This window comes from Pocillopora verrucosa, chromosome 4, assembly GCF_036669915.1.
Source record: "Pocillopora verrucosa isolate sample1 chromosome 4, ASM3666991v2, whole genome shotgun sequence".
Classification (NCBI taxonomy): domain Eukaryota; kingdom Metazoa; phylum Cnidaria; class Anthozoa; order Scleractinia; family Pocilloporidae; genus Pocillopora; species Pocillopora verrucosa.
The window spans coordinates 3,504,127-3,528,428 of record NC_089315.1 but is presented as its reverse complement, the minus strand read 5'-3'; the positions used below and the strand labels follow the sequence as shown (position 1 = coordinate 3,528,428).

The window sequence follows — 24,302 nt, the reverse complement described above, 5'->3', positions numbered from 1 at the left end:
TTTTTGGTTGTTTCTCTCCCTTTCCTTTTTCCCCTTATTAAGAGTTTCATCTTGTTTGCTTAGTTATAACTGAAATGAAAGCAAGCCGGAATCAAACTTTAGATAACACAGTGTACCCTTCAAAAGCTAAGACAAATTTAATCCATCCTGCTTAGACATATCTTAGCCTGGACTTCCGTAGACTGTTGAAAAAAGGGGAAACACGTCTATACGGTCACATAGGCAGGGTCTCAGTCGTAAGTTCTTTGAAAACAATAAATTCCGGCGTGAGCAAAGTCAGAGTTCATTTAAATTTGATTAAGAGTGTATTCTGAAAAAAGGCTGAATATTCTCCCTGGCAGTTGCTACTGAATTTTGTTTATCATGGGACGAAGGACTATGTCGCTATCTCTCGTCTTTCAAATTACAATTGCTTTGCAGTCGATCAAAGGAGCTGCCCCTATGTTGGATTCACGTTCATCGTATTTTGCGATGCAAGAAAATGAGAAGCTGAAAGGTCATGTTCTCAAGCGGCTTATTTCTTCGAGTTTGTTATCTTGTGGCCACGAATGTATGAAAAATGCTCTTTGCTCTTCAGTAAATTTTAAGTCTTTGTCCACGATCGAAAAAGAAGGGACAGCAGGTGTCTGCGAACTTAATGGCAAGCATGGCGTCTTCACTGGAAACAAAGATCTCGACTTTGACGATCATAAAGGATTTACTTTCTCGATGTTGTTCAAGGTAAACTACGGAATTGATTTTTAAAATGAAAGAAGACTAGCTAAAACGAAAGTCATTTCTTCTTAGCAAGAAATTTTCATTTTGGAAAATATTCAGTTGATAGAAATAATGACAAACCTCTTTTCAAAGATTTTTTCGTGTACTCGTATAGTTTGCTTTAGTTTCAGAAGTTAGCGTACAACTAAGATTACTTTCTTAGTCCCTTTCAATTTAAGCGTTATTTATCACAATATTATTAATTAATTCAGCTTGTGAGATCTGGTGTGTTTAAGGCTGACTGAACTGATAGTAACTAATGCTTGCTTTTCGTGAAAAGAGCACTTGACGTTCTGTGTTTATAATTTCAAACTGCTTCCCCAGCTCCTGAAATAAAGTAAATAATTAAATTGCTTCTTTATAAAAGCTGAAGCTTCCATGATTTTATTAAAATGACAATGGACTACGTAACTCTGTTTACAATTTTGACATATGTGAACCTGCGCTTTCTTCACACGCGCCATGATTCTTTCCTGATGTGTATAGTTTGGTTTCCCTCAGATGAAATTGTTTTGCATTGTTTTCTCAGCTCTGGACTGATCAGACCGCCGAATTTATCTACTCTGTTATGTATAACTCCATCGATCAAATACAAAATCAAACTCATAGACTTATTTTAATCATAATCACGTGATATTTGGGGTCCAATTTTACCATGCAGCTGTTTAAAAAAATCTGGTTCGTCAGGATGAAAAATTGAAAAAGTTAGTAATAGCCCATGAAAGAAAAATTTTGGCAACTGATGAAATAGATGAGATCGATTAAAAGATTTGAAAATTGAAGACAACTCTTGGCTTCCAAACTACAATGTAACTCCTTTAGGACTGTTATCTTAATTGAAAAGTAACTTTTACGTGGCCTTCATCTTTCATCATTCTTCTTTTCGCTTTGATCATTTTCTTCTTTGGTTTTAAGCAGGAATGCTCAGACGACCAACAAGACTGGGTGAAACATGGACACTCATGTTACCTTCTTCTCGAAATTTCATTCTCGAACTGGAGCGATGCTCGCATAAGCTGTCAAACTCACGCAGCTGACCTTCCAGTTGTGCGGTCAGCCGAAGAGAACACGTTCATACTTGATATGATCTTGAATAAGCCCAACGTGTCAAAGGCGGGTGTTTGGCTTGGACTTTACAGAGAAAATGATGATTTCCACTGGGTTGATGGTGCTCCACTGGCTGGTCAATACTCCGCATGGGCAAAAGGAGAACCAAACAATTCCGGGAATAAGGAGAAATGCGTTCACATGTTTAAAAAGAAGAACGGAATAAGAGGAAAATGGAATGATCGAATGTGCCAAGGTGAACGCAATTTGAAGCTTGCAGTTCTTTGCCAAAAATATCTCTTGTGATTATTCATATCGGTAAATACTTCTGTGGCACTAATTAATAATTAGATTATGAGTTTCGGTCGTTTCTATTCCTTGATAGTTGTCGATAGGGGGCTGCACTTAGTGCGACACTTTTTTATTCTTACAATATTTTGACGTTATCTGTTATCGTTCAGACGTACGAGAACACAGAAGCTATTTGCTAATTAGAAAGCGAAAATCTCAGCCAATCAAATTGCAGCATTTGAGATAGAAAGCTAGTAGACTTATTATCATATTTTTCGGTAGGAATGTCCGATAATGTGGGCGAGGAGAGCTGGGGAAGAGGAGAGGGAGAATCCTGCAGCAGCATCCTTCTAAGAAATTTCCCAGTTGCTCTTTAATGCTCAATTACAGCTTTGAACCAATACATGCGATGCGGGAGTACAATGAGTAAATAGCTTTATTACTTTACCACTACAAGAATACCTTTAGGAATTGTTTGTATATCTCACATATCTGCTTTTACGGGGCGTGTTTTCCTGTATTCCTAACTCACAAAGAGGGGTGAAATTTGCCCATGCGAAATAAAGTGTGTAACTATTGACGGAGGGAGAAGAAAAGGCAATCTAGTGAAAGCGATTCCCCAGAAAGATCAATCGGCCATTTCTTTTTATGAAGCACTCAAGAAAACAATATTTCTTGCATGAAAATGTTTTGTTTTCGAGTACACGCATTGGCAATAAAATCCGTTCTTAGAATTTCGTATCTTGCTGCTCTCAGTTCTGCGGTACTTTCTAGCGTGAATGGCTCGTGAGGCTCTTTTCTTTCATGGTAAACGTAATTAAATAAATTTTTATCCTGGTTGGTGTTCCCAAATGAAAAGCTAAGAATCCTCTTCTCTTTAGGTTGAAAGAAAATTCTGGAAATAAATTGTCGCTAGTCATTTTTCTCCATCAGTGACAGTTGGACAGCTGTGTACGTTCCCAAACTCAAGTTGCCTGTAGGTTTTGAGTGTCTTTGATTAAACAATACATCAGATCACCGGCTAAGAGCAAGCTTAAATTGAATGAGAGTCAAAAGTGAGTGAGATGTTTCAAAATAACATTGTTAGATAAAATTTATTGACTTCTGAGTTAGAGAAAATTTAATTTTTTTAGGTTTAATATAGTTGGGTGACTCGATCTTGCAATAGAGGACAATTAAGAGCTAACTCCATTACACAGGAACTTCTCCTATATCCTTCATTTTTCTGTTGAAATCGCAATCAACCCCTGATCTTGCCGTGGGATTGGTTCCACAATCAACGAAAGGTGTTATCACTGCTGTCATGTCACCAGGTAGGTTACTCCGATTTTGAAATCTTCTGTCCGTCCATTTACACAATGTATCTTTTCAGCTTAGCTCTACCGGCTTCTGCATCATTTCTTACCATAACAGCTATTGCATAGGATAGATTTCTGGCCATTTACCTCCACTTCATATATCTCGAACTGGTCACTCCTCGCCGTGTTGCTGTAGTTTAGGCATCGTTATGGTTGACAAGTTGTGTTTCTGCTTTCATTTTCATTTTAGCGCCGCAACAAAATCCCGTCGTACTTGTTGCCATGGGGTTTTCTTGAACTGCTTGTAAACTCCATGGCATGCACTCACATTTTCAAGGTTACAAGAAATGATCAAAATCAGATACAAAGCCAACGTCAGTTGTATAGGCAAAACACCACAAGATTTTTTCGAGAGAAAAAGTCATTTTTGATTGCTTTCCTCGTGTTTGCAGTTTTTGTTAATGTTTGTTATGTTCCAAGTATATTCACTGTAAAATTTCAAATTTTCGTTGTCCTTCAAAGTAGCTAATCGTTTCGCTGCATTCTTAGTTTTTCTCAACTCATCATTGAATCATTTGATTTATTGCTAGCGATACAAAGAGATTCGCCAAAAAATTAAGAGAACACTGAAGAAGGCATTTCGAATTAAACTGCAACTAAAAATTAGATTCTTGGGGGAAAGGAGTTTTACGAATGGCAGAACATAGGGGGCATACTTCTTTGCAAACAAAGTGAGAGAGCAAGTCAACTGCAGCATCTAGTACAGAAAATAAGATTAAGACGGAACCCCCTCTATCTCACAACAACAAAGTAGTTTTAGGAATAATGAACAGCTGGCATCGCCTCATGCCTTCCTTTGATTGTTTTGGAGGTTTTGCTTTATCGTTCTCTCCAGAAATAATAATATTTTTCCAAATCCGCTCCCGTCGCTGATATCAAAATATGTGGAGTGTGATCTTTTTTTTCCTCAGAGGGCATAGTAACGAATCCTGAAAACTGATTGGTTCTTTTCGCGGTCCGGATTTTCTTATCTCTTCCCACGGGCACGGTAACGCTTTCGTGAGTCGCCGAGTACATCCTTGGCTTCGTTGTCATTTTTCATAAATACATTTCGTTTTTCCGGCAGTACTTTCAAAACAAAGACATCAGTCACGACCTCGAGATCATAAATGTCTTATCAATCCTCCCTTTGTCTCGACTACAGAATACCCTGCCACTCATTTACATGTCATTGAGAAAGAATAACGTTTATTGTTTTATGCCTCGAACTTCAAAGCCTCCAGACACATGTAAATGAGGTGGACCAAAGTGGAAGAGTATTCTAGAGTTGCTCCCTCTCTTTTCTCTTTCTCGAATCACTTTGGTTGCAATAAAAAAAATTGGTTTCGAAATGAATTTGTGGTCGCAAAATGTCATTAAATGGGTTGAAAAGTCGCCTAAAAAACCATTCGTAGCTAATTTTAATCCTTTACAAAGGGTAACTCGGAAAGTTAAAGAGCGGTGTATTTGTTTGCAATTGGATTAATCAATGGAGTTTTCATTTATTTAAACTCTCCCAAACAATTTGTTCGTTGTAAAGCGGTGAGCTAAGTTTTGAGTTCTACTATAATCACAATTTCGTTAAAACTCTTGGCAAGTCCGTTGAATTTGGACATTTGTATGGCAAATTGCGCAATAGAAACCAAAGGATTTCAATGATAAGAAGCTGCATTCAATCCCCTTGTGTCTAGTTGAAGAGATTCATTTGACTTTAGTTTTTTTGTGGAGGAAAGACCAGATTTACACAAGCCATTTCAGCAAACAGCTGGGCAAACCCTCATAACTTCAAATCATATGTTTTTATTTACAATCACTTTCCGTGACATTTTCTGACAGACCGGAGGAAAAAATTATCGCCACAGTCATTTACCTTGCCGTTGTTTGTTTTTTCTTTTCTTTTTAAAAGTGTACACACGTTTTCCTTTCTAACGTGCTCTCCTATTGCCAGGTGTCAGGTCGTGACAAGTTACTTGTGAAATAAAAGCTTCAAAGTTTGTTTGGAAGCCGTTTAAATCAACTTTATCATTTGGCAAATAAAAGTATTTCGGTGAATCCCCTCTCTCTTTAATTTGCTTTACCTCTGCTTTCTGTACCATGTACCTGCTCAAAAATTGTTTTGGCCGTAATAACAGTCCCAAATCATTCGGGTTCTTTTGGGAAGCATTTTGCTAAGCTTTAGAAAAATGGTGGATGGATCCCTTCGGGCGAAGAGGTTTTCTTTAACCTTTCCATATGTATTCCAGAAATTTCAGATTATAACTGACTAAAGAAAGAAGTGGATCAAACCACAGAGACGCGTAATATTTGAAAACGAAGATGGCAGTGAGTTCATAAAATATTAGATGACATGCAGGAGCTCATCGGATTCCAGCTGGAAGTGATGGAGGGTTCTCTTCCTAGTCTGTAGTTACTCACTGCTCCAAGGCTTTTGTTATTTTTTTTTGTTAATTTTTTTTTTAATCATTCCGGTAGTTTTCAGAGATCTAAAAGGATCTATATTTGACCAATCAAGGATCGAGATTTTTGCACTTGTGAACATCCCATGTGTGTCCAGTTCCTTTCATGCACCTTTAGCCTTAGAAGCAATCGCCTCACTCTGACCCTCCTAATATTCCCTGGAGATCAGACAGCTTAAGAAAAAAAAATGACATTAACCGAACAGTTAAAATTTCTCGATATTTACGCCAAACGGCTAAATGTTTTTGCCGTTTTTCTGCAAGCGGTTAACATAATGGACCCTCTAACAAGAAATTACCTCTAAAGCAAAGCTGTATGGATAATTCAAAATCATTGTCTGTTTTAACAGTTGACGAATCATGGCGCATTTTCCAACCAAACGTTTTCTTCTCTTAGCAGGCACACCAGCCATGTGATGTGTTCATGTTTTCATCCTTTTCTTTTAACGAGACTTTAAGTCAACTATTGTCGGTTTCACGGTCACACCATCATCAAAACCATTCAAAAAATTAAGTCAAACATCAAAGAGGTAAGAGAAGATGAATATTCAAAACGTCTGGCAAAGATTCAGGTCAGTACGATATTTCATGCCGTAAGCTTTGTACGGAGACAACATCCCTGGAGGGGCACAAATGTGGCGGTAGGGAGCGTCATCGAGTTTTTCTTTAAACAGCCTGTGTTCGTCTTCTGAGGGCTCATGAGCATCTATGTGAGTGCTTATTCTCTTACAAGGACTATTCAGATTGGGAAGTCTCAGCGGATAAGTCACTTTTTTTTAACTTACGTGAGAGCATTTTTGAGTTATTTAAAAAAAATTAAATAACATCTATGTTAGCGTACAGAGACCGGTATGTTGCTCGCACCAATCAGATCGCCGCATAAGGGTATGTATCTCGCACTAATAAGAGCGTCGTTTTTGTTCTTTGGTTTGAGAGGTGTTCAAATTTCAACGAGGTAATACGGGATTCGGAGAGAGCGGTTCGTAAAATGAAATCTTCTTTTAGAATGAGAAATGTTGGCTTTTCGGCCTTGTTTTAACGTGTATTTTACCGGATTTCATGAGAAATGCGATACTACTGGACAGATGAAAGATATCAGATTATCTATAGCAAACGTGTTACTCTTGCTGTGAAAATAGTGGATAGTTGTTCGAGAGAAAATGGAGTTCTGTGCTCTGTAGCACGATCATGGTTATTATTCCTTCACGACGAGAGTGTGGAAAAATTTTGACTCAAATATTGTTTGAGGTGTTGTTGAATTGCACCAAACATTTTGATTTGAGCAGTTCTTTAACGGCAAGCTGTGTTGCAAGATTCATGATTTGTTGAGTGTGCCGATTATATTATTCTGGATTGGTTTGCTCGGTGCTATCTCTAGATGAATGTCTGATTAAATAAAACTATGGACGATTTTGTGTGGCTCCTAGGAAGCTTTGTCACCACGAGTGACATCGTGTTTGATTGATACGCAATGTTAAGAGGTGTTTTTATTAAATTCAACGATTTTTCTACGAAAGATGGCTGAGTTTTCTCTTTGGTGGTTTGGTTGCCGTCCATTTTGTGGTAAACATCGTGGTGTGTTACTCTTGGATCGGGTCTTTCGATGTTAGAAGTTTGAATAGTTGCAAGTGTGTTGCAAGGTGGATTTTGTGTCCTTGGCTGTTGAGGGAAATTGTTTGGCTGTTTCGAGCGTAATTTTGAGAACACTGGACGAATGAAAATGTTTTCGATGCCTGGAGAAAGTGATCTTGTGGAGTCGTCTATGTTTGGCCATGTTTATTTGATTCTGTTATCTGGAATGAATGATTTACGGCGGTGAATTAATATAATGTGATCTACTGAAGTTGAAAATATTTCAAGTCGAGGGAACAGTTTTGGTCTCGGTGCGCATTTTTGTCAACAAAATAAACACATACTGCTTAAAAAGATGATAATACGGATCACGTGCAACGGTGTCAATTGTTTCTCGAATATTGCGCGTGTTAAATATTCAATAGTGACATCTCATTTACATCTATATCTACTTTCATTAAGTTGGTAAAATCTGTACAGACATCACACCAACCAACTCGCGCGAAAAGTGAGGAGACTATATGAAGGCTTGAAATTGTATTAAGAACGATTTTCATCAAGAAATGGGTCAGGAATATTCCACAATAGACCAAATCATCATGAAAGCTGATCGTGGAAAAGCGATTGCATGACGCTCACGCTTTATCACTCACCAGACTTGAAAAATTCTCAGTCTGCACAGTTTATTTTTAGTTACAGTTATTTGCACAACACACACAATCGATCACAAAATACCTGTATGTGAGTTAATTCGACATTTTCGTTCTTTTCCGCGTTAATACCCTTTCCGTTCGTAAAAATGTAGACATCACTTACAATGTTTCAATTAATCCACCCACCCCCAAAAAATTGACTCTTGCATGCATAGCATGCCTATGTTTCAATAATGTATCATGCAAAAGCTTAGAAATTCAACCTTGCTTTATCACAAGAAGAAAAACCCTATCAAACAGAAAATTAGTAGAAAGATAAGTCTTTAGCTGTTGTAATAACTAACTAAACTCAAATCTTAAAAGGATTGATAATTCCTTATATTTATTTTGATAACGTCACGTGACAGCATTAAAATCAAACAAAAACTTTTGTTACACGACACTTTTGCATTTACTCTGTAACCTTAAAATCTTTCATCGTTGCAACGCACACAACGCAGTCTGATTTTTTTGTGACAGGGATATAGTGCCTCAGCTGTCTCTCTACCTAAATTTTATTTGCTTAAAGTTCCAAGGCTTAATAATGAAGCTCCTGGTAAACTGAGCTTAAATATTTAGAGAAAGCGTGTCTTCTGTTAAAAAATGGTATTAACAGCTGTACAAAATACATACACTCTTAGGACTGCAGCCAACAGCTTGTGAACTTTTGCTTGGCGTATACGTGACCAATTAGTCTTTTGCTAGATTCAGTTGTGTCTTCGTTTGGATGTAAAACAACAAAAAAGTTTTTTTAAAAATTTTTCTTCTCTTGTTTTATCGCAAATATCCCAGATACCTCCTAAATTACTTACTAGAAAAACTAATGCGAGCAGACAATATTTAACAGTATATCACTCAGAGACAGTCAGCTGTATTAAGCACCAATATGAGTTGTCTCCAGGCGTTTTTCCTTTCATAAATAGTCGCCTTCCATCTTACAGCGGATTTAACCAAGCGATTCCCTTTTTCAGTGAAGATTTTACGATTTCACGAATCTCCCGATATCTCCAGCAATAAACCACAGGATTCAATGAAGAATTTAGAAGTACGAGAAATCCTGAGACATGATTGACGGCCAGAAACGATAAACGAAAACCACTTGCTCTCAGCAGAATTATACAACAAAGATTTGGAAAAAAACACATTAGAAAAAAGATGTGAACAAACATGGCGCTAATGGTCGACTTTCTTTGTCGAAGAACCAAGTTTTCTTGATTATTTTGCTGTTGCGCCAGCGTCTGGATTTGTATTTGATTCCTATGATATTTTACAACTTTATAAATACGGACATAGCCCGTGGTTGTGACCAGGAGTCCAATAAATTCAACGGTCACAACTACAATGTTATTTTGGTTAGGAAAATAAATGTATACAAAGGCCGCCAAAAAACTTGACAACCATAAAGGTGCTAACAGAACAGCAATGCATTTGGAAGTAACAAGTTCTTGATACCGAAGATGGAGAAAGATGGCTAAAACCCTGTCGACGGCAATGATGGTGACTGTGAGGAAGGATGCAGAAGTGAGGAGGAAAATAAAGAAATAAGACACAGAGAGAATCGTTGGACATAAAAATTCAAAGCTGTTGCTCCCACTGGTTGACAGATCCAACATTATCGCCATGATAATTCCGAACATTAATTGCGCTATCAGCCCAACGGCAAGATCAGAGACCGCAAGATTAAGGAAGAGCTTCTTTACATTAACAGGTATCGTGGAAGCTTTCCACAGAGCGCGAATAACAAGTAGGTTTCCAACTGTTGCAATAATCGAAAATGTCAAGTTCAAAACACAGGCTATCAAAGTTAGATTCCCTTGAAACTGGACTAGGATTGCATTTTCCTTCAATTTCCGAAGACACAGCGTGGCCGCCATATCAGCTTACGGTTTTGTGTATTTGCGCGGTTTAGAGTCGTGGCCCAAATGACCGAAACTAAAAACATTAAATATTTATATTCATAGGTTGGATAACTTGTCAGGGAAAAAATTGCTCTTTCATGATTAAGTAATGAACTTGAAATTTCAAAGGCATAATTTGAACAAGTCACAATTGTACATTGGGCAGGGGAATAGGCTGAAAAAAAATTTTAGAAATGGCACTCGCTATAATTGGCTATTAAAACTACAATTCTTTACAACCTTCCTATTGAAGGTTATTTCGATTGAGGAAAAATAAATACTATGAAAACAGCGAGGTTTATAATCTTTTATTTTTACCAGGCTTCCCTGGAAACCGAAGCAACGATTAAAGGTAGTCTTACAAAGGAATTTACATTTTCATTAAAATCTCTTATTTGCTAAAAAAGCAATAGTAACAAAGTGATTACTCTGTCTTCTGTCCTAAAAATAACAAAGCAGCAAGTCAGTTAGCGTAGAGCTAGTTAGCCTTTGGTCTAGACTGAATGGAGAATAAAACTGTCCTCAGCTTACAGAAACAGTTGCTTCAGAGGAAGCCAATAAGTGGGAAAAGTACCTCAGGAAATTCTTATGACGTTTATTCATAAATATATGCTCTCAGTTCTTTGCGTAAACATTAGCCCTCGCCATTAGAAAATAAAACTTTCTCCTAGGCAAACCACTTATTATTGCCTGAATCAAATATGATTAACGTGCAAGTTCTTTCACAACCAACCTTTTTAAGGTACCGCTTATTGTTCATCACCGTGCGGGGGCCAGGGGGATGGGGGGAGGGGTAGCCTCTTAGATAAAGATCTTAAGCTTCTTGATGGTCTGTAGTGTTACAACATTTCTTTTATGTAAAAAAAAATGCGAATCCATATCAGGGTAATGAGTTCCAGCCAGAGAAAATAACGTTCCTTAATTTTCTCTTGGCTCCTTTCCATGTACCAGGGTCTCGATGGGATGTTTGCATCGACGGCTTACGGTTGATATTTTGGCCGTTTTACCACTGAAAAAAATTCTACAGTTAATTTTTTTCCACCGATGGTAAAAATGTACTAAATTTTACGGCTAATTTTTTTGCCGTTTTGCAGCAACTGGTTAACCCCATCGAGACCCTCATCTTTAGAAAGGCTTTCAAGATAACCCAAAATGTTAAACTGATGGCTGCCAAGTTTTGCATATGCCAGTTATGTGCAGTGCTTTTATCAACCACAAGGATGTTTCTACGGCCAAAATTTTGCGCTGCAAACGCTCAGCTGAAAGTGAAGAGAGATCAAAGAAAAACAAATAAATCTGAAATACCCCGTTTATCATAATTTTGAGGTTTTCTATGATTTAAAGGTGAAATGTTTCTTGCCCCGAACACCATGATTTGCAAAATATGCAAAGCTTAAGTAACCATCGATTGAATCAACCATTTGCGTCAAAGGCATTGATAATGAATTGACAGTACTTGATTAGATCCGAACACAAGCTGTGCGTTTGGCTATTATTTCAAAGTAAGTTGAAAGCTTTTTGCGGGTATCTAATTCTTTTGGGCAGCGAACAGAATGCACCCATCCACGAGAATGGATTAATTAACGATGTGCACACTTACGATTATTTACCGGGTATTTTCAGATCAACTAAGATCAACTTCTACTTTGCCTCAAGCCTTGTTAAAACATTAATGAAAGGATTTCTGATTCGGAAAATGTGCCTTAACGACGTATAATTGTGGCCAGCGTCACATCGGCAATCGTGATAACAAACTTTGCCTGATTGCTTCTGAATTGATAAAAACTACTCCATCTTGTTCGAATTTGGCAGCTACTCGAAGCCAGTTATTTTCCATCCTTCTCCGCGAATTTCTGGAAGTGTGAAATACGAAAAGTCCCGGAGTTTAGTGCGGGGCGTTAGCATCAATTTTTTTTTCGCTGATGTTTTCTTTCTCGCGCGTCAGACTTTGCCAAAAAGGAAGGCTGTTCGTAATCTACATATTGAAGGGAAGTATAACTTTAATTAATACATGCGATATTTATGTCATCGCCAAAATTTGCATACTAGAGCGTGTTAAAATTGCTGTATTAGGTAATGTGTTCAAGTTTTCAAGACAGCTTTGAGTTTTATTTACCAGCGTCCTTACAACACACTCACGACCATGAACCCAATGACAGTCAGAAATGATACATCTAGGACATTTGTTGAACTAAGATCTCCAGTAGCTTAAATTTGTTTGATTCTCTGCGAAACTAAAACATATAGTTTTGGATTTGATAACCTGCCAAGTAACAAGCTTATCAGGATAAGACTTTCAGAGCGCCATATTTCCTCCATTCCCTCTCATCATCCTTTTATTAATATATTCTCTACTGATTGTCTTACTCATTTGGCAATTTATTTAACTTTACCAATTTTTTGTGTGTTCCAAAATTGTTAAAGAAGTCATGTCTTGACTGCCACTTCCAACTGCATCTTTTTCATTTTGCGAATATTTGTGTCCTATTTAAACCTGTTAGCTATTCTGTATAAGTTGTAAAACTACTGAAATAAACGAGAATAGATTAGAATAATAATCGTTGTTTGACAAAGTTTGTCGCGTTTAGTAGCTTCTGTGCGTTTGAAGACCATGTTCGGAAACTCACGAAAAATTCGCGACGATCATCTAATCATCTAATGGTAGTGAAGGAGGGGAGGGGGGTGGTGTGGGGTGGGTAGGTGACACCTTCAACAATGCTAACCATTCTGGTTCAAATATTCTTTACTGTTTTCTTTTTTCAATGGTAAAAATGAAGTGTAGTTTATTGACAATTTATTGCAGCTTGAGTTTTCTATCTACCCTTAAATTTTTTTCTTCTTTCGTTTCTTCTTCCCTTCTTTTCCTATCGGACTAGATTCAGCCCCAACACCGGTGGTTTTTGTTTCGTCTTTTATGTGCCCATTTGCTTCTCGTTTTCTTCTCGAGTTATTCATTTTTGTTTCTTTTTCAGAAGACGACCTGAAAGTCAACATAATTTAAATTTTCTAATTTTACCTCTCAATAAATTAAGCGATGAGATGTTAAGAGAATCTATCAAGACTAAGTTTAATACTAGAAAGGTCGATTGCGCATGTTTATAATGGCAATTTTTATCTGATAGCTATCTGTGTAACCTTTAATTATTGTCATCATTCATCATTCAAACATTACACCGGTAACTTACCGTGACAAGTTAGAGAGGATTGGGTTACAAACACCCTTAACGTCTGGGGACTTTTTAGCTAACGCACTCCCCTGGATTCGCGTCACTCCTTCTTTGAGCTGATCTATCCGTAATACTGCTGCAGCCTAAAAGAAACGAGATACAATTTACCTCTAATCACAATATGAGAACTACACAACGAGCTACATGTGAAAGTCAACCTTCTCCATCCTAAGCCATCTTTCTTCCATTTTGATTCTTTACTATCGTTTATCTAGTTTACTGAACGAATATTCTGTATTCTCCTTCAAGTTACAAAGAGTTTCGCATGACACGCCGTTAGCTCGAAAAATCAAGAGGTAAACAAAGAGGAAAGAGGGAACTATTTTCACAATCGCTTATCAAATCAAGAAAACTCCAACATTGAATTTATCCAGCTTTCACTTTGCCAAAACACCATGAACATCCTACCTCTTCCGTATTTTTTACTTCATTGATGAACTTTGTGGTGAATTTAAGAATTTCCTGAAGATGTCTTATCTTCACATCTGAATCGGATTCAGCGACCTTGGTCATTACCTTGGAAAGAGAATAAAGTAGTTTTCGACAGTTGACATAAAATAACGTCAACTAATGGTGCACGAAAAGAAAAAAGTTTTCTTGGTAGTTACTAACAGTAAATGGTTTGAACCGGGGAAAAACATGTGATTGTGTAGTCTGATTGTCCGATTGATTATAGCCCTGAGCAGGATTGTTATCAGGTAGTAGTAACAAAAGTTTCGAAAGCCGTAAAGAAATTCATCATCAAATTCAAGCTACAATGAGTCCCTTGACTAAGACGATAACCTCCGCTCGAGTTGTCGAAAAGTCAGTCAAAGTTAACGACAACAGTCCTTCCCACAGCAACTCTCCACTGGACGATCGGACTATACGATGCAAGTTTGTTTGAAATTTTGCTTTGGGAAAGTTGTTTTCCTTTTGAAATGTATACTATTCTTGTTTTTATCGTATTTGCTTTTCCTTGAACTTTTCCCATGCTTTTGTTAGCTTCACAGACGATGAAAAATGACAGGTACTTACTGAGTGCAAAGTCGTTTGTATAGATGAAGCGAGATTTTTTATAAGAGTGGAATGGTCTGGAGTCTAAGAAGGAAAAAATAAACGAAGAATAATAAGGCAAGGAAAAGAAAAGTAGCAACAAACGACAAATGAGTCAACAAATATCACCCGTGATTTTCTCTCTATTAACCTTTTGCGACATCAACTGTAAGAGCATCAAACATGCTTGACTCTGAAACGTAAAACAATAAAAGGCAATATCGATAAAGCATACTCGTTCTGAGATAAATATTAGTTCAAATGAGGGATTTTACAAAACTAGCTATTTACCGCTCAGTTGTACGATCTGGATAATAAACTACAAAGGCTAAACACAAGGAATACAACAGTTTATATTTGATATTATTAAGTACCTACCTTTCTGAAATTGTTAACTGCAGTTTCAAGGTATTCAACTAAATCTGCAGCTAAATGCCATTAATTTTCCTCAATGCATGAATGTCATTAAAAAATGAACAAATTTATGGTAGAAATGAGAAATAAGAAATAAAACTGACCCACTATTTTATGAGCTAGGACTTTCAGCTACACTCAAAATATTTCTCTTGTGAATTTCCTCGAAATACTTTACCATAGCAAATTTGGCGGATAAGGAAGAGTTCTGTAGCAATATAGAATGAAATATGTAAAGCAACATCTGCAGAAGTCAATTTAAAATATCAGTCATTTTTTTAAAATAAATTCATATTTACATGAGGTATTTTCCCTTTAATATTTCATGTTCATAAAGTCATGTTAAGTTTACCTTGAGTTCAACATGGTTTCCTCCTTTTGTTCTCAGAAGCTTGAAAGATTCTAAGAACTTGTTATTTTTCACGGTACGTTCGTGCTTAACTTTACCATTTTAAACTTGACATTTTCGATCGTGGCACTCGTTGGAAACCTCCTTGTCATTAGTGCATTGTGGAGAACCTCTTCGATACCATCCACATTGAGGAAGTTGTTTATCAATCTTGCTTTCTCCGATCTTGCCGTAGGGTTGATTCCACAGTTAACATTCGGTGTTATCAACGCAACGATGCTTAAAATGGTGGCAAGTGAAAACCACAATTTCAATGTCTTTTGTCCCATTATTTTCACATTTTATCATTTCTCTGCGTTTCTGCTGGCTTCAGCCTCATTTTTTACCATAACCACCATGGCTTTGGATCGATTTCTTGCTATTTACCTCCATTTGCGATATCATGAGCTGGTCACATCCAACCGCGTAACTGCGGTTTTGGCCGTGTTGTGGCTTCTAAGTAGTATTTGCACTACCGTTGACATTACAATTCTTCACCATTCCTATATGATTGTGGCTATTGAGGTGTTCGGACTGCTTGTCTCAACGGCTCATTTATCTTTCAAGAGTTGTAAAATATCATCAAAATATGATACCAAAGCAATGTGAGCTGGAAAAAGGCGGAGCAATGGAGAAGCTTCGAGAAAAGAAGTCGTTTGTCAATGCTTCAGTTGTTTATGTTGTTTTTCTTGTTTGCTACGTTCCAAACTTGTGTTGTACAATTGCGCTGTTGAACGATGAATTCCGTTTGTCCTACAGAGTAGCTCATCATGTCTCCTTATTTTTAGTTTTTCTTAATTCATCCCTTAATCCCTTGGTTTATTGCTGGCGATATAAAGAGATCCGCAAACATTTGAAAAGAACTCTGAAAAAGATCCTACGCATCAATTCGACAATTTAGACTCAGCGGCAGCGGCAGAAAATAAACAAAACACTTCCGTCTCTATTAGAAGACCACCGGGTTAGATACAAAGAGTTAATGACGTCTGAACATCAGAGAGTTACAATGAAAATCAACCAACACTAAAGGAGTTCCTGATTTAACTTGACTGTAGCACAGTGCTGTCCGTTTTTAAAATTTAAATTAAGAGCTTCTACAACACTCTTTCCGAATCATTCGATTCTATGTTAATTTGGACTAATATATGGTTTATTTTGACACTTTTGTCACCTCAAGATGTCAAGATGATTTGTCTTATAACACATCCGGCAAACAAATACAGTTTAGCACCGAAATGGCGCCAAAATGGCGCCAAAATGGCGCCAAAAAGACATATATAACGCCACATATGACAAAAAGATACATATGGCGCCAAAAAGACATTATATGGCATACCGACCGATGGCAGTTTAGTACAAAGCACCATTATTTAGTCATTAACTGTCAGATCATGTGCTCTCTTTTCTTATGCTGGAATAACACTTTCAGTTCGACTTCAACCTTAGTCATTTAAAGGGGAAAATGACCTCGATCTTACCTTCCCCTTGATGCGGCTTTGCTTGTTCCGGCAAGCATTTATCAAAGATGAATTTGTACATGCATGTATGATTGTCGTTTCTTAATTACAGTTAGGATTATAAAGGGCCTATCTGCACTAACGACATGATTGTTTATTTAGACAAATTTTCTGTCATCACCAACACTTTACAAGTGCGGATGGTTTGCCGCGACCTCACAATTTTTTTGCCGAAGCGCGCAAATTTTCAAACGCACCGCCGACAAAATTTGATCTGGGTAAGAGCTAGCTAGGCTAGTGATAATACCCAAATAGTGATCGAATGGTGCAAATACTCGCGAATAGTGATAAATAGCGACGAATAGTGGCGAATAGCGATGAACGGTGGCGAATAGTCGCGAATAGTGACGAATAGCGACGAATAGTGGCGAATAGCGATGAATAGTGGCGAATAGTGACCGAGTAGTGCGAATAGTGACGAATAGTGGCGAATAGCAATGAATAGTGACCTAATAGTGCGAATAGTCGCGAATAGTAACGAATAGCGACGAATAGTGGCGAATAGTGGCGAATAGTGACCGAGTAGTGCAAATAGTGACGAATAGTTGCGAATAGCGATGAATAGTGGCGAATAATGACGAATAGCGACGAATAGTGGCGAATAGCGATGAATAGTGGCGAATAGTAACGAATGGCGACGAATAGTGGCGAATAGTGGCGAATAGCGATGAATAGTGGCGAATAATGACGAATAGCGACGAATAGTGGCGAATAGCGATGAATAGTGGCGAATAGTAACGAATAGCGACGAATAGTGGCGAATAGTGACCGAGTAGTGCGAATAGTGACGAATAGTGGCGAATAGCGATGAATAGTCGCGAATGGTGACGAATAGCGACGAATAGTGGCGAATAGTGACCGAGTAGTGCGATTGTGACGAATAGTGACGAATAGTGGCGAATAGCGATGAATAGTCGCGAATGGTGACGAATAGCGACGAATAGCGACGAATAGTGGCGAATAGTGACAAATAGTAAAAATAAATGAATTGATAATGAAATAAAAATATTTATTGCCCTATTTCATCGATTTACTGGATTCAAATTTGTGTATATACCGATCACCTGACAAAAAAGGAATAGGAGAAGGTATGGACTGAACCATTAGACCCTTGGACTATTGTTTGGACCATTTTATTCATACTCGAAAAGAAAATAGAACAAATAAATCAAAAACGTATTTGCATCATGAAACAATTCATGAATGGTTCCTATAAAGACCAGGAAGTAAAACAATTTTCATTCAGCCGGGGTAACCTACAACAGGGGAGTAATTTTCCGGTCGCCGCTTCATCAGACTAACAACAAAGCAGTAGATGTGGCTGCACAAGATCCTCCACAACATCTAGTACTGCTTCTAGAACAGTCGATCTTTCAACATTGAAATTCAGCCCAATGCCCTCATAAGAGTTCCCGTGCGCCAGACGATACAAACCAAGTGCGAGTACTTTTTCTGGAGCAAAGCAGTCACGCAATTTGGTGTTTTCGCGTGTTACAGCGGGTCGCAAAACATTCAACAGAATATCGAAGGTACAACGATCCATTCGCAGTTTCCTTCTGAAAAACTCCCCGGGAATCGTTTGGTCACTGTGGTGGATCTCGACCCAAGACCGGTTTGGTCTTTGAAGTTTCCGAAAGTAAGGGTTGTGTCGACGTGCCCGGCGTCTCCGTCTTCTACGGTGTTCAATCATTAAAAGAGTTGCTTGGCGTCTAGGAAATTGATGCCTTAATACTATGCTCATCATAAGCATCATTTTGTCTGCCATTTGAGCGAAATACACGCCACTAGTTGAAGCATTTGAAAATGTTCCATTATCCCGCCAAAACGTGTGATGTTTTGGCGCGCACAGCTAAATTGAATAAATTAAAATAAAATATGATATCGATATTATTTTTGGTTGTTGACCGAATTTGACAGCTTATTGACAGCTTCGACATTTTTAGCGCGGATGCACAGGCAGCCCAAGCTCCAGCTGAGAGATGATCATCTTGCGCAACAAAAAGAAAAGCCCTTTTCTTATGTACGTAGAAAACCTCGAAATGGACAAATCGCTAAAATGGGTTCTTTTCATCAAAGTAAGCGGTCAAATAACAAGTGATACGCTGTGGAAGTAAGGTGAGGTATTTTTATTGAGAATTTGATGATTTTTTACTTTGTTAAAGCGGTCGTAAATATTCCCATACAAACTCTTATAATTCCGCAATGACTGTTATTGTGCAAGATGATCATCTCACAGCTGGAGCTTCGGTCGCCTTTGGCGGATGCAGCATAGGAGACAAAAATTATTGTCATGACAGAATTCGTCCTTTGATTTTGTCGGTACAATTCTAGTTTTGTCAGCTCGTGCAGATAGGCCCAAACTCACAAACTGTCGGAGAAATTGAAAAAGCGGCAACCTTTCCATCCCTAAAGTGGTAAATATTTCCCTTACACGTTTTTTCACAGATACTAATCGCCCGCTTTATCTTTCATCGGAACAGGATCATGGCTCACGTAGATCACAACGATTATTCCGTGAGAGAAGGGTGGCAAATCAAGAGTTACCTAAAAATAAAATTTCTGTTTTACAGCAGAAAACGATTAGTTACCTTATCTGCACGCAATTAAAACGTAAAGCAAGTTGAACGATATCACCTAACCGTCATTTAGTGCTTAGAAACACAGTTTCATAATTTAATGTGCCCATTCAAAGTGAATTTAAAGGCACACAATTAAAACTTAAAGCAAGTTTTAAAATGTCTCCCGACCGTCATTTAAAGCTGAGAAGCACAGTTTCACGATTAAATGTGCCTTACAAAGTGAAATTAGAGGTATATGTTACTTGAAGTAAAATATTTTGAAATTGTAATTTGCTTGAGCGTAAATAGTGTTCTTTTCATTTTTTATCAAGTGACCGTAAAAAAACCCGCGGAGCTTTTGACATGAAGGCTACCTACAGAAATGGACAGATAAATCATTTTTTTCAATTTGAATCACATAAATTTTCATCTTTACTATCGTTTACTAAACTATCGTTTCAACAAATTCAATGTAACTTAGGACGTCTTTATTCCAAAGAACTATAAATTCAAGAGTAATTTAGCTTTGTATGTAGACAACAACTGATCGCGAACGGCGCTTTTGATGATATTTCTGTCGCTAGTGCTTACGCACATTATTTGTATGCGACAATCAAATGAAACAAGCTGTTCCAAAAATTAGGTGATTGGTAAAGGCTGCATTTGAGAGGTTAGGCAGATTTTAGCCAAAATTTTTGTTGTAATTTAACATTTCCCCGTAAGCTTCTAAGTGAAAGATTTTGTTAGAATGCCCTCCAGGCATCTTTGATCAGTTGCACCATAGCGATATTTGAGTTGCACACGTTTGCAATGGTTTACAAGTTCTGTGCCCAGAAGTTGGTAGAATATGAAAAGCTTGTTCAAGTGCATGGAACTTTCATGGCACGGTTCTGTGTTATAAACTTAACTTTTTCAATCACCGCAGCTCTTGGAACAACTGTGGCATACATTCGCATTTACAAAGCCATTAGATATCATCAGAATCGGATACGTGTCCAACCTCAGGCGACCAATCAGATGCAAGCATACACAGCACACCAAGAAAAGATATCAGCCATAAATGTCATGGCAGTCAATGGTGTCTTTGTTATTTGTTACTTCCCATATTGTGCTGCACTATTTCGTCAATGGTAGACGGCCTTCGAACATGGTTTTTAGCGGCCTATCAAGTTTCTCTCTTCTTGGTTCTCTTAAATTCTTCATTAAACCCGGCCGTTATCTGCTACCGATTCGCAAAATCGTGAAAATAACTTTAAAAGAAATATTTCGTTTAAGCCCTGCTCAGAGACCTTCATTTATGTACATGAAAATATAATGTGCGCATCACAATATTTCATGAAATGATTCGAATATTTGTTTGTTCAGTCTTTTGTGGAAGCCCAAAGCTTTAATATCAGTGGTCACTCACAAACATATAATAATTTTTTCTTAACTATGGTTACGATCATGTCGTCCAGCTATCATAACCTCACGCTTGGTCAATTATGCATATTCACGGCACAAATTTTTTAAACAGAACCAATAATTAATTTAACAAACTTAAATTTAGGACACTAATGCAAGCTGTGTCGCTATTTTGTCCCAATTTTGCACCTACTTGGAAGGAAAAGTCGAATGATTGCGTGTTTTTAGTGCCTTTTGAGCAAACGGAATAATTTTCTATACCTGTCAAATGCATTTCCAATATCCACGAAAACGTCAACTTCGACCACAAAAGTGAGCACCTTTTATAATGTTATGAACAAAGTCTTGCTTATTAAGATATTTCAAAAGACAAAAGACAGTGACAGTGTTGGTCTATTAAATTTTTGGTTGTTTCTCTCCCTTTCCTTTTTCCACTTATTAAGAGTTTCATCTTGTTTGCATAGTTATAACTGAAATGAAAGCAAGCCGGAATCAAACTTTAGATAACACAGTGTACCCTTCAAAAGTTAAGACAAATTTAATCCATCCTGCTTAGACATATCTTAGCCTGGACTTCCGTAGACTGTTGAAAAAAGGGGAAACACATCTAGACGGTCACAGTAGGCAGGGTCTCAGTCGTAAGCTCTTTGAAAACAATGATTTCCGGCGTGAGCAAAGTCAGAGTTCATTTAAATTGTATTAAGAGTGTATTCCGAAAAAAAGGCTGAATATTCTCCCTGGCAGTTGCTACTGAATTTTGTTTATCATGGGGCGTAGGACTGTGTCGCTATCTCTCGTCTTTCAAATTGCAGTTGCTTTGCAGTTGATCGAAGGAGCTGCCCCTACGTTGGATTCACGTTCATCGTATTTTGCGATGCAAGAAAAGAAGAAGCTGAAAGGTCATGTTTTCAAGCGGCTTATTTCGTCGAGTTTGTTATCTTGTGGCCACGAATGTATGAAAAATGCTCTTTGCTCTTCAGTAAATTTTAAGTCTTTGTCCACGATCGAAAAAGACGGGACAGCAGGTGTCTGCGAACTTAACGGCAAGCATGGCATCTTCAATGGAAACAAAGATCTCGACTTTGACGATCAAAAAGGATTTACTTTCTCGATGTTGTTCAAGGTAAACTACGGAATTGATTTTTAAAATGAAAGAAGACTAGGTAAAAACGAAAGTCATTTCTTCTTAGCAAGAAATTTTCATTTTGGAAAATATTCAATTGATAGAAATAATGACAAACCTCTTTTCAAAGATTTTTTCGTGTACTCGTATAGTTTGCTTTAGTTTCAGAAGTTAGCGTACAACTAATATTACTTTCTTAGTCCCTTTCAATTTAAGCGTTATTTATCACAACATTATTAATTCAGCTTGTGAGATCTGGTGTGTTTAAGGCTGACTGAACTGATAGTAACTAATGCTTGCTTTTCGTGAAAAGAGCACTTGACGTTCTGTGTTTGCAATTTCAAACTGCTTCCCCAGCTCCTGAAATAAAGTAAATAATTAAATTGCTTCTTTATAAAAGCTGAAGCTTCCATGATTTTATTAAAATGACAATGGACTACGTAACTCTGTTTACAATTTTGACATATGTGAACCTGCGCTTTCTTCACACGCGCCATGATTCCTTCCTGATGCGTATAGTTTGGTTTCCCTCGGATTAAATTGTTTTGCATTGTTTTCTCAGCTCTGGACTGATCAGACGGCCGAATTTATCTACTCTGTTATGTATAACTCCATCGATCAAATACAAAATCAAACTCATAGACTTATTTTAATCATAATCACGTGATATTTGGGGTCCAATTTTACCAGGCAGCTGTTTAAAAAAATCTGGTTCGTCAGGATGAAAAATTGAAAAAGTTAGTAATAGCCCATGAAAGAAAAATTTTGGCAACTGATGAAATAGATGAGATCGATTAAAAGATTTGAAAATTGAAGACAATTCTTGGCTTCCAAACTACAATGTAACTCCTTTAGGACTGTTATCTTAATTGAAAAGTAACTTTTACGTGGCCTTCATCTTTCATCGTTCTTCTTTTCGCTTTGATCATTTTCTTCTTTGGTTTTAAGCAGGAATGCCCAGACGACCAACAAGACTGGGTGAAACATGGACACTCATGTTACCTTCTTCTCGAAATTTCATTCTCGAACTGGAGCGATGCTCGCATAAGCTGTCAAACTCACGCAGCTGACCTTCCAGTTGTGCGGTCAGCCGAAGAGAACACGTTCATACTTGATATGATCTTGAATAAGCCCAACGTGTCAAAGGCGGGTGTTTGGCTTGGACTTTACAGAGAAGATGATGATTTCCACTGGGTTGATGGTGCTCCACTGGCTGGTCAATACTCCGCATGGGCAAAAGGAGAACCAAACAATTCCGGGAAAAAGGAGAAATGCGTTCACATGTTTAAAAATAACAACGAAAGAAGAGGAAAATGGAATGATCGAATGTGCCAAAGTGAACACAATTGGAAGCTTGCAGTTCTTTGCCAAAAATATCTCTTGTGATTGTTCATATTGGTAAATACTTCTGTAGCACTAATTAATAATTAGATTATGAGTTTCGGCCGTTTCTATTCCTTGGTAGTTGTTGATAGGGGGCTGCACTAAGTGCGACACTTTTTTATTCTTACAATATTTTGACGTTATCTGTTATCGTTCAGACGTACGAGAACATAGAATCTATTTGCTAATTAGAAAGCGAAAATCTCAGCCAATCAAATTGCAGCATTTGAGATAGAACGCTAGTAGACTTATTATCATATTTTTTGGTAGGAATGTCCGATAATGTGGGCGAGGAGAGCTGGGGAAGAGGAGAGGGAGAATCCTCCAGCAGCATCCTTCTAAGGAATTGCCCAGTTACTCTTTAATGCTCAATTACAGCTTTGAACCAATACATGCAATGCAGGAATACAATGAGGAATGACTAAATAGCTTTATTACTTTACCACTACAAGAATACCTTTAGGAATTGTTTGTATATCTCACATATCTGCTTTTACGGGGCGTGTTTTCCTGTATTCCTAACTCACAAAGAGGGGTGAAATTTGCCCATGCGAAATAAAGTGTGTAACTATTGACGGAGGGAGGAGAAAAGGCAATCTAGTGAAAGCGATTCCCCAGAAAGATCAATCGGCCATTTCTTTTTATGAGGCACTCAAGAAAACAATATTTCTTGCATGAAAATGTTTTGTTTTCGAGTACACGCATTGGCAATAAAATCCGTTCTTAGAATTTCGTATCTTGCCGCTCTCAGTTCTGCGGTACTTTCTAGCGTGAATGGCTCGTGAGGCTCTTTTCTTTCATGGTAAACGTAATTAAATAAATTTTTATCCTGGTTGGTGTTCCCAAATGAAAAGCTAAGAATTCTCTTCTCTTTAGGGTGAAAGAAAATTCTGGAAATAAATTGTCGCTAGTCATTTTTCTCCATCAGTGACAGTTGGACAGCTGTGTACGTTCCCAAACTCAAGTTGCCTGTAGGTTTGGAGTGTCTTTGATTAAACAATAAATCAGATCACCGGCTAAGAGCAAGCTTAAATTGAATGAGAGTCAAAAGTGAGTGAGATGTTTCAAAATCACATTGTTAGATAAAATTTATTGACTTCTGAGTTAGAGAAAATTTAATTTTTTTAGGTTTAATATAGTTGGGTGACTCAATCTTGCAATAGAGGACAATTAAGAGCTAACTCCATTACACAGGAACTTCTCC

The 24,302-nt window shown here is 37.6% G+C and overlaps 4 protein-coding genes across 6 annotated transcripts; 2 read left to right on the top strand and 2 right to left on the bottom strand.

Moving 5' to 3' along the window:
* Positions 1–233: 233 nt before the first annotated feature.
* Positions 234–2,787, top strand: LOC131783639 (hepatic lectin-like). The gene is made up of 2 exons (XM_059100400.2): positions 234–720; positions 1,675–2,787. Exons 1-2 carry the CDS (start codon positions 364–366, stop codon positions 2,107–2,109), a joined length of 792 nt encoding a protein of 263 aa, XP_058956383.2. The 5' UTR covers positions 234–363; the 3' UTR covers positions 2,110–2,787.
* Positions 2,788–9,086: 6,299 nt separating this feature from the next.
* Positions 9,087–10,025, bottom strand: LOC136280155 (melanocyte-stimulating hormone receptor-like). The gene has a single exon (XM_066164876.1). The coding sequence runs from the start codon at positions 10,023–10,025 to the stop codon at positions 9,087–9,089; it is 939 nt and encodes a 312-aa protein (XP_066020973.1).
* Positions 10,026–12,826: 2,801 nt separating this feature from the next.
* Positions 12,827–14,744, bottom strand: LOC136280625 (uncharacterized). The gene is made up of 6 exons (XM_066166207.1): positions 14,690–14,744; positions 14,463–14,504; positions 14,294–14,356; positions 13,685–13,792; positions 13,235–13,359; positions 12,827–13,029 (listed from the first exon to the last, which is right to left on the bottom strand). The coding sequence occupies exons 2-6, from the start codon at positions 14,487–14,489 to the stop codon at positions 12,873–12,875; spliced, it is 480 nt and encodes a 159-aa protein (XP_066022304.1). The 5' UTR covers positions 14,490–14,504; positions 14,690–14,744; the 3' UTR covers positions 12,827–12,872.
* A 6,487-nt stretch (positions 14,745–21,231) lies between these two features.
* Positions 21,232–23,725, top strand: LOC136276742 (hepatic lectin-like). 3 transcript variants are annotated; one of them, XM_066166205.1, is made up of 3 exons: positions 21,232–21,715; positions 22,664–23,113; positions 23,369–23,725. In XM_066166205.1, exons 1-2 carry the CDS (start codon positions 21,359–21,361, stop codon positions 23,099–23,101), a joined length of 795 nt encoding a protein of 264 aa, XP_066022302.1. In that variant the 5' UTR covers positions 21,232–21,358; the 3' UTR covers positions 23,102–23,113; positions 23,369–23,725. The 3 variants fall into 3 exon arrangements, with proteins under 3 accessions (XP_066022302.1, XP_066022303.1, XP_066022301.1); XM_066166206.1 differs by having other exon boundaries at positions 22,667–23,725; XM_066166204.1 differs by having other exon boundaries at positions 22,664–23,725.
* Positions 23,726–24,302: the final 577 nt, after the last annotated feature.

Bases quoted from the DNA above. Each gene is read 5' to 3' on its own strand.
- LOC136280155 (XM_066164876.1), bottom strand. From the start codon at position 10,025: ATGGCGGCCACGCTGTGTCTTCGGAAATTGAAGGAAAATGCAATCCTA.
- LOC131783639 (XM_059100400.2), top strand. From the start codon at position 364: ATGGGACGAAGGACTATGTCGCTATCTCTCGTCTTTCAAATTACAATT. The intron at 721-1,674 runs GTAAACTACGGA...GGTTTTAAGCAG, and splicing joins CTTTCTCGATGTTGTTCAAG to GAATGCTCAGACGACCAACA.
- LOC136280625 (XM_066166207.1), bottom strand. From the start codon at position 14,489: ATGCTCTTACAGTTGATGTCGCAAAAG. The intron at 14,357-14,462 runs GTTAATAGAGAG...TTTCCTTCTTAG, and splicing joins TACAGTTGATGTCGCAAAAG to ACTCCAGACCATTCCACTCT. The intron at 13,793-14,293 runs GTAAGTACCTGT...TCTCTTTCCAAG, and splicing joins TACAAACGACTTTGCACTCA to GTAATGACCAAGGTCGCTGA.
- LOC136276742 (XM_066166205.1), top strand. From the start codon at position 21,359: ATGGGGCGTAGGACTGTGTCGCTATCTCTCGTCTTTCAAATTGCAGTT. The intron at 21,716-22,663 runs GTAAACTACGGA...TTTGGTTTTAAG, and splicing joins CTTTCTCGATGTTGTTCAAG to CAGGAATGCCCAGACGACCA.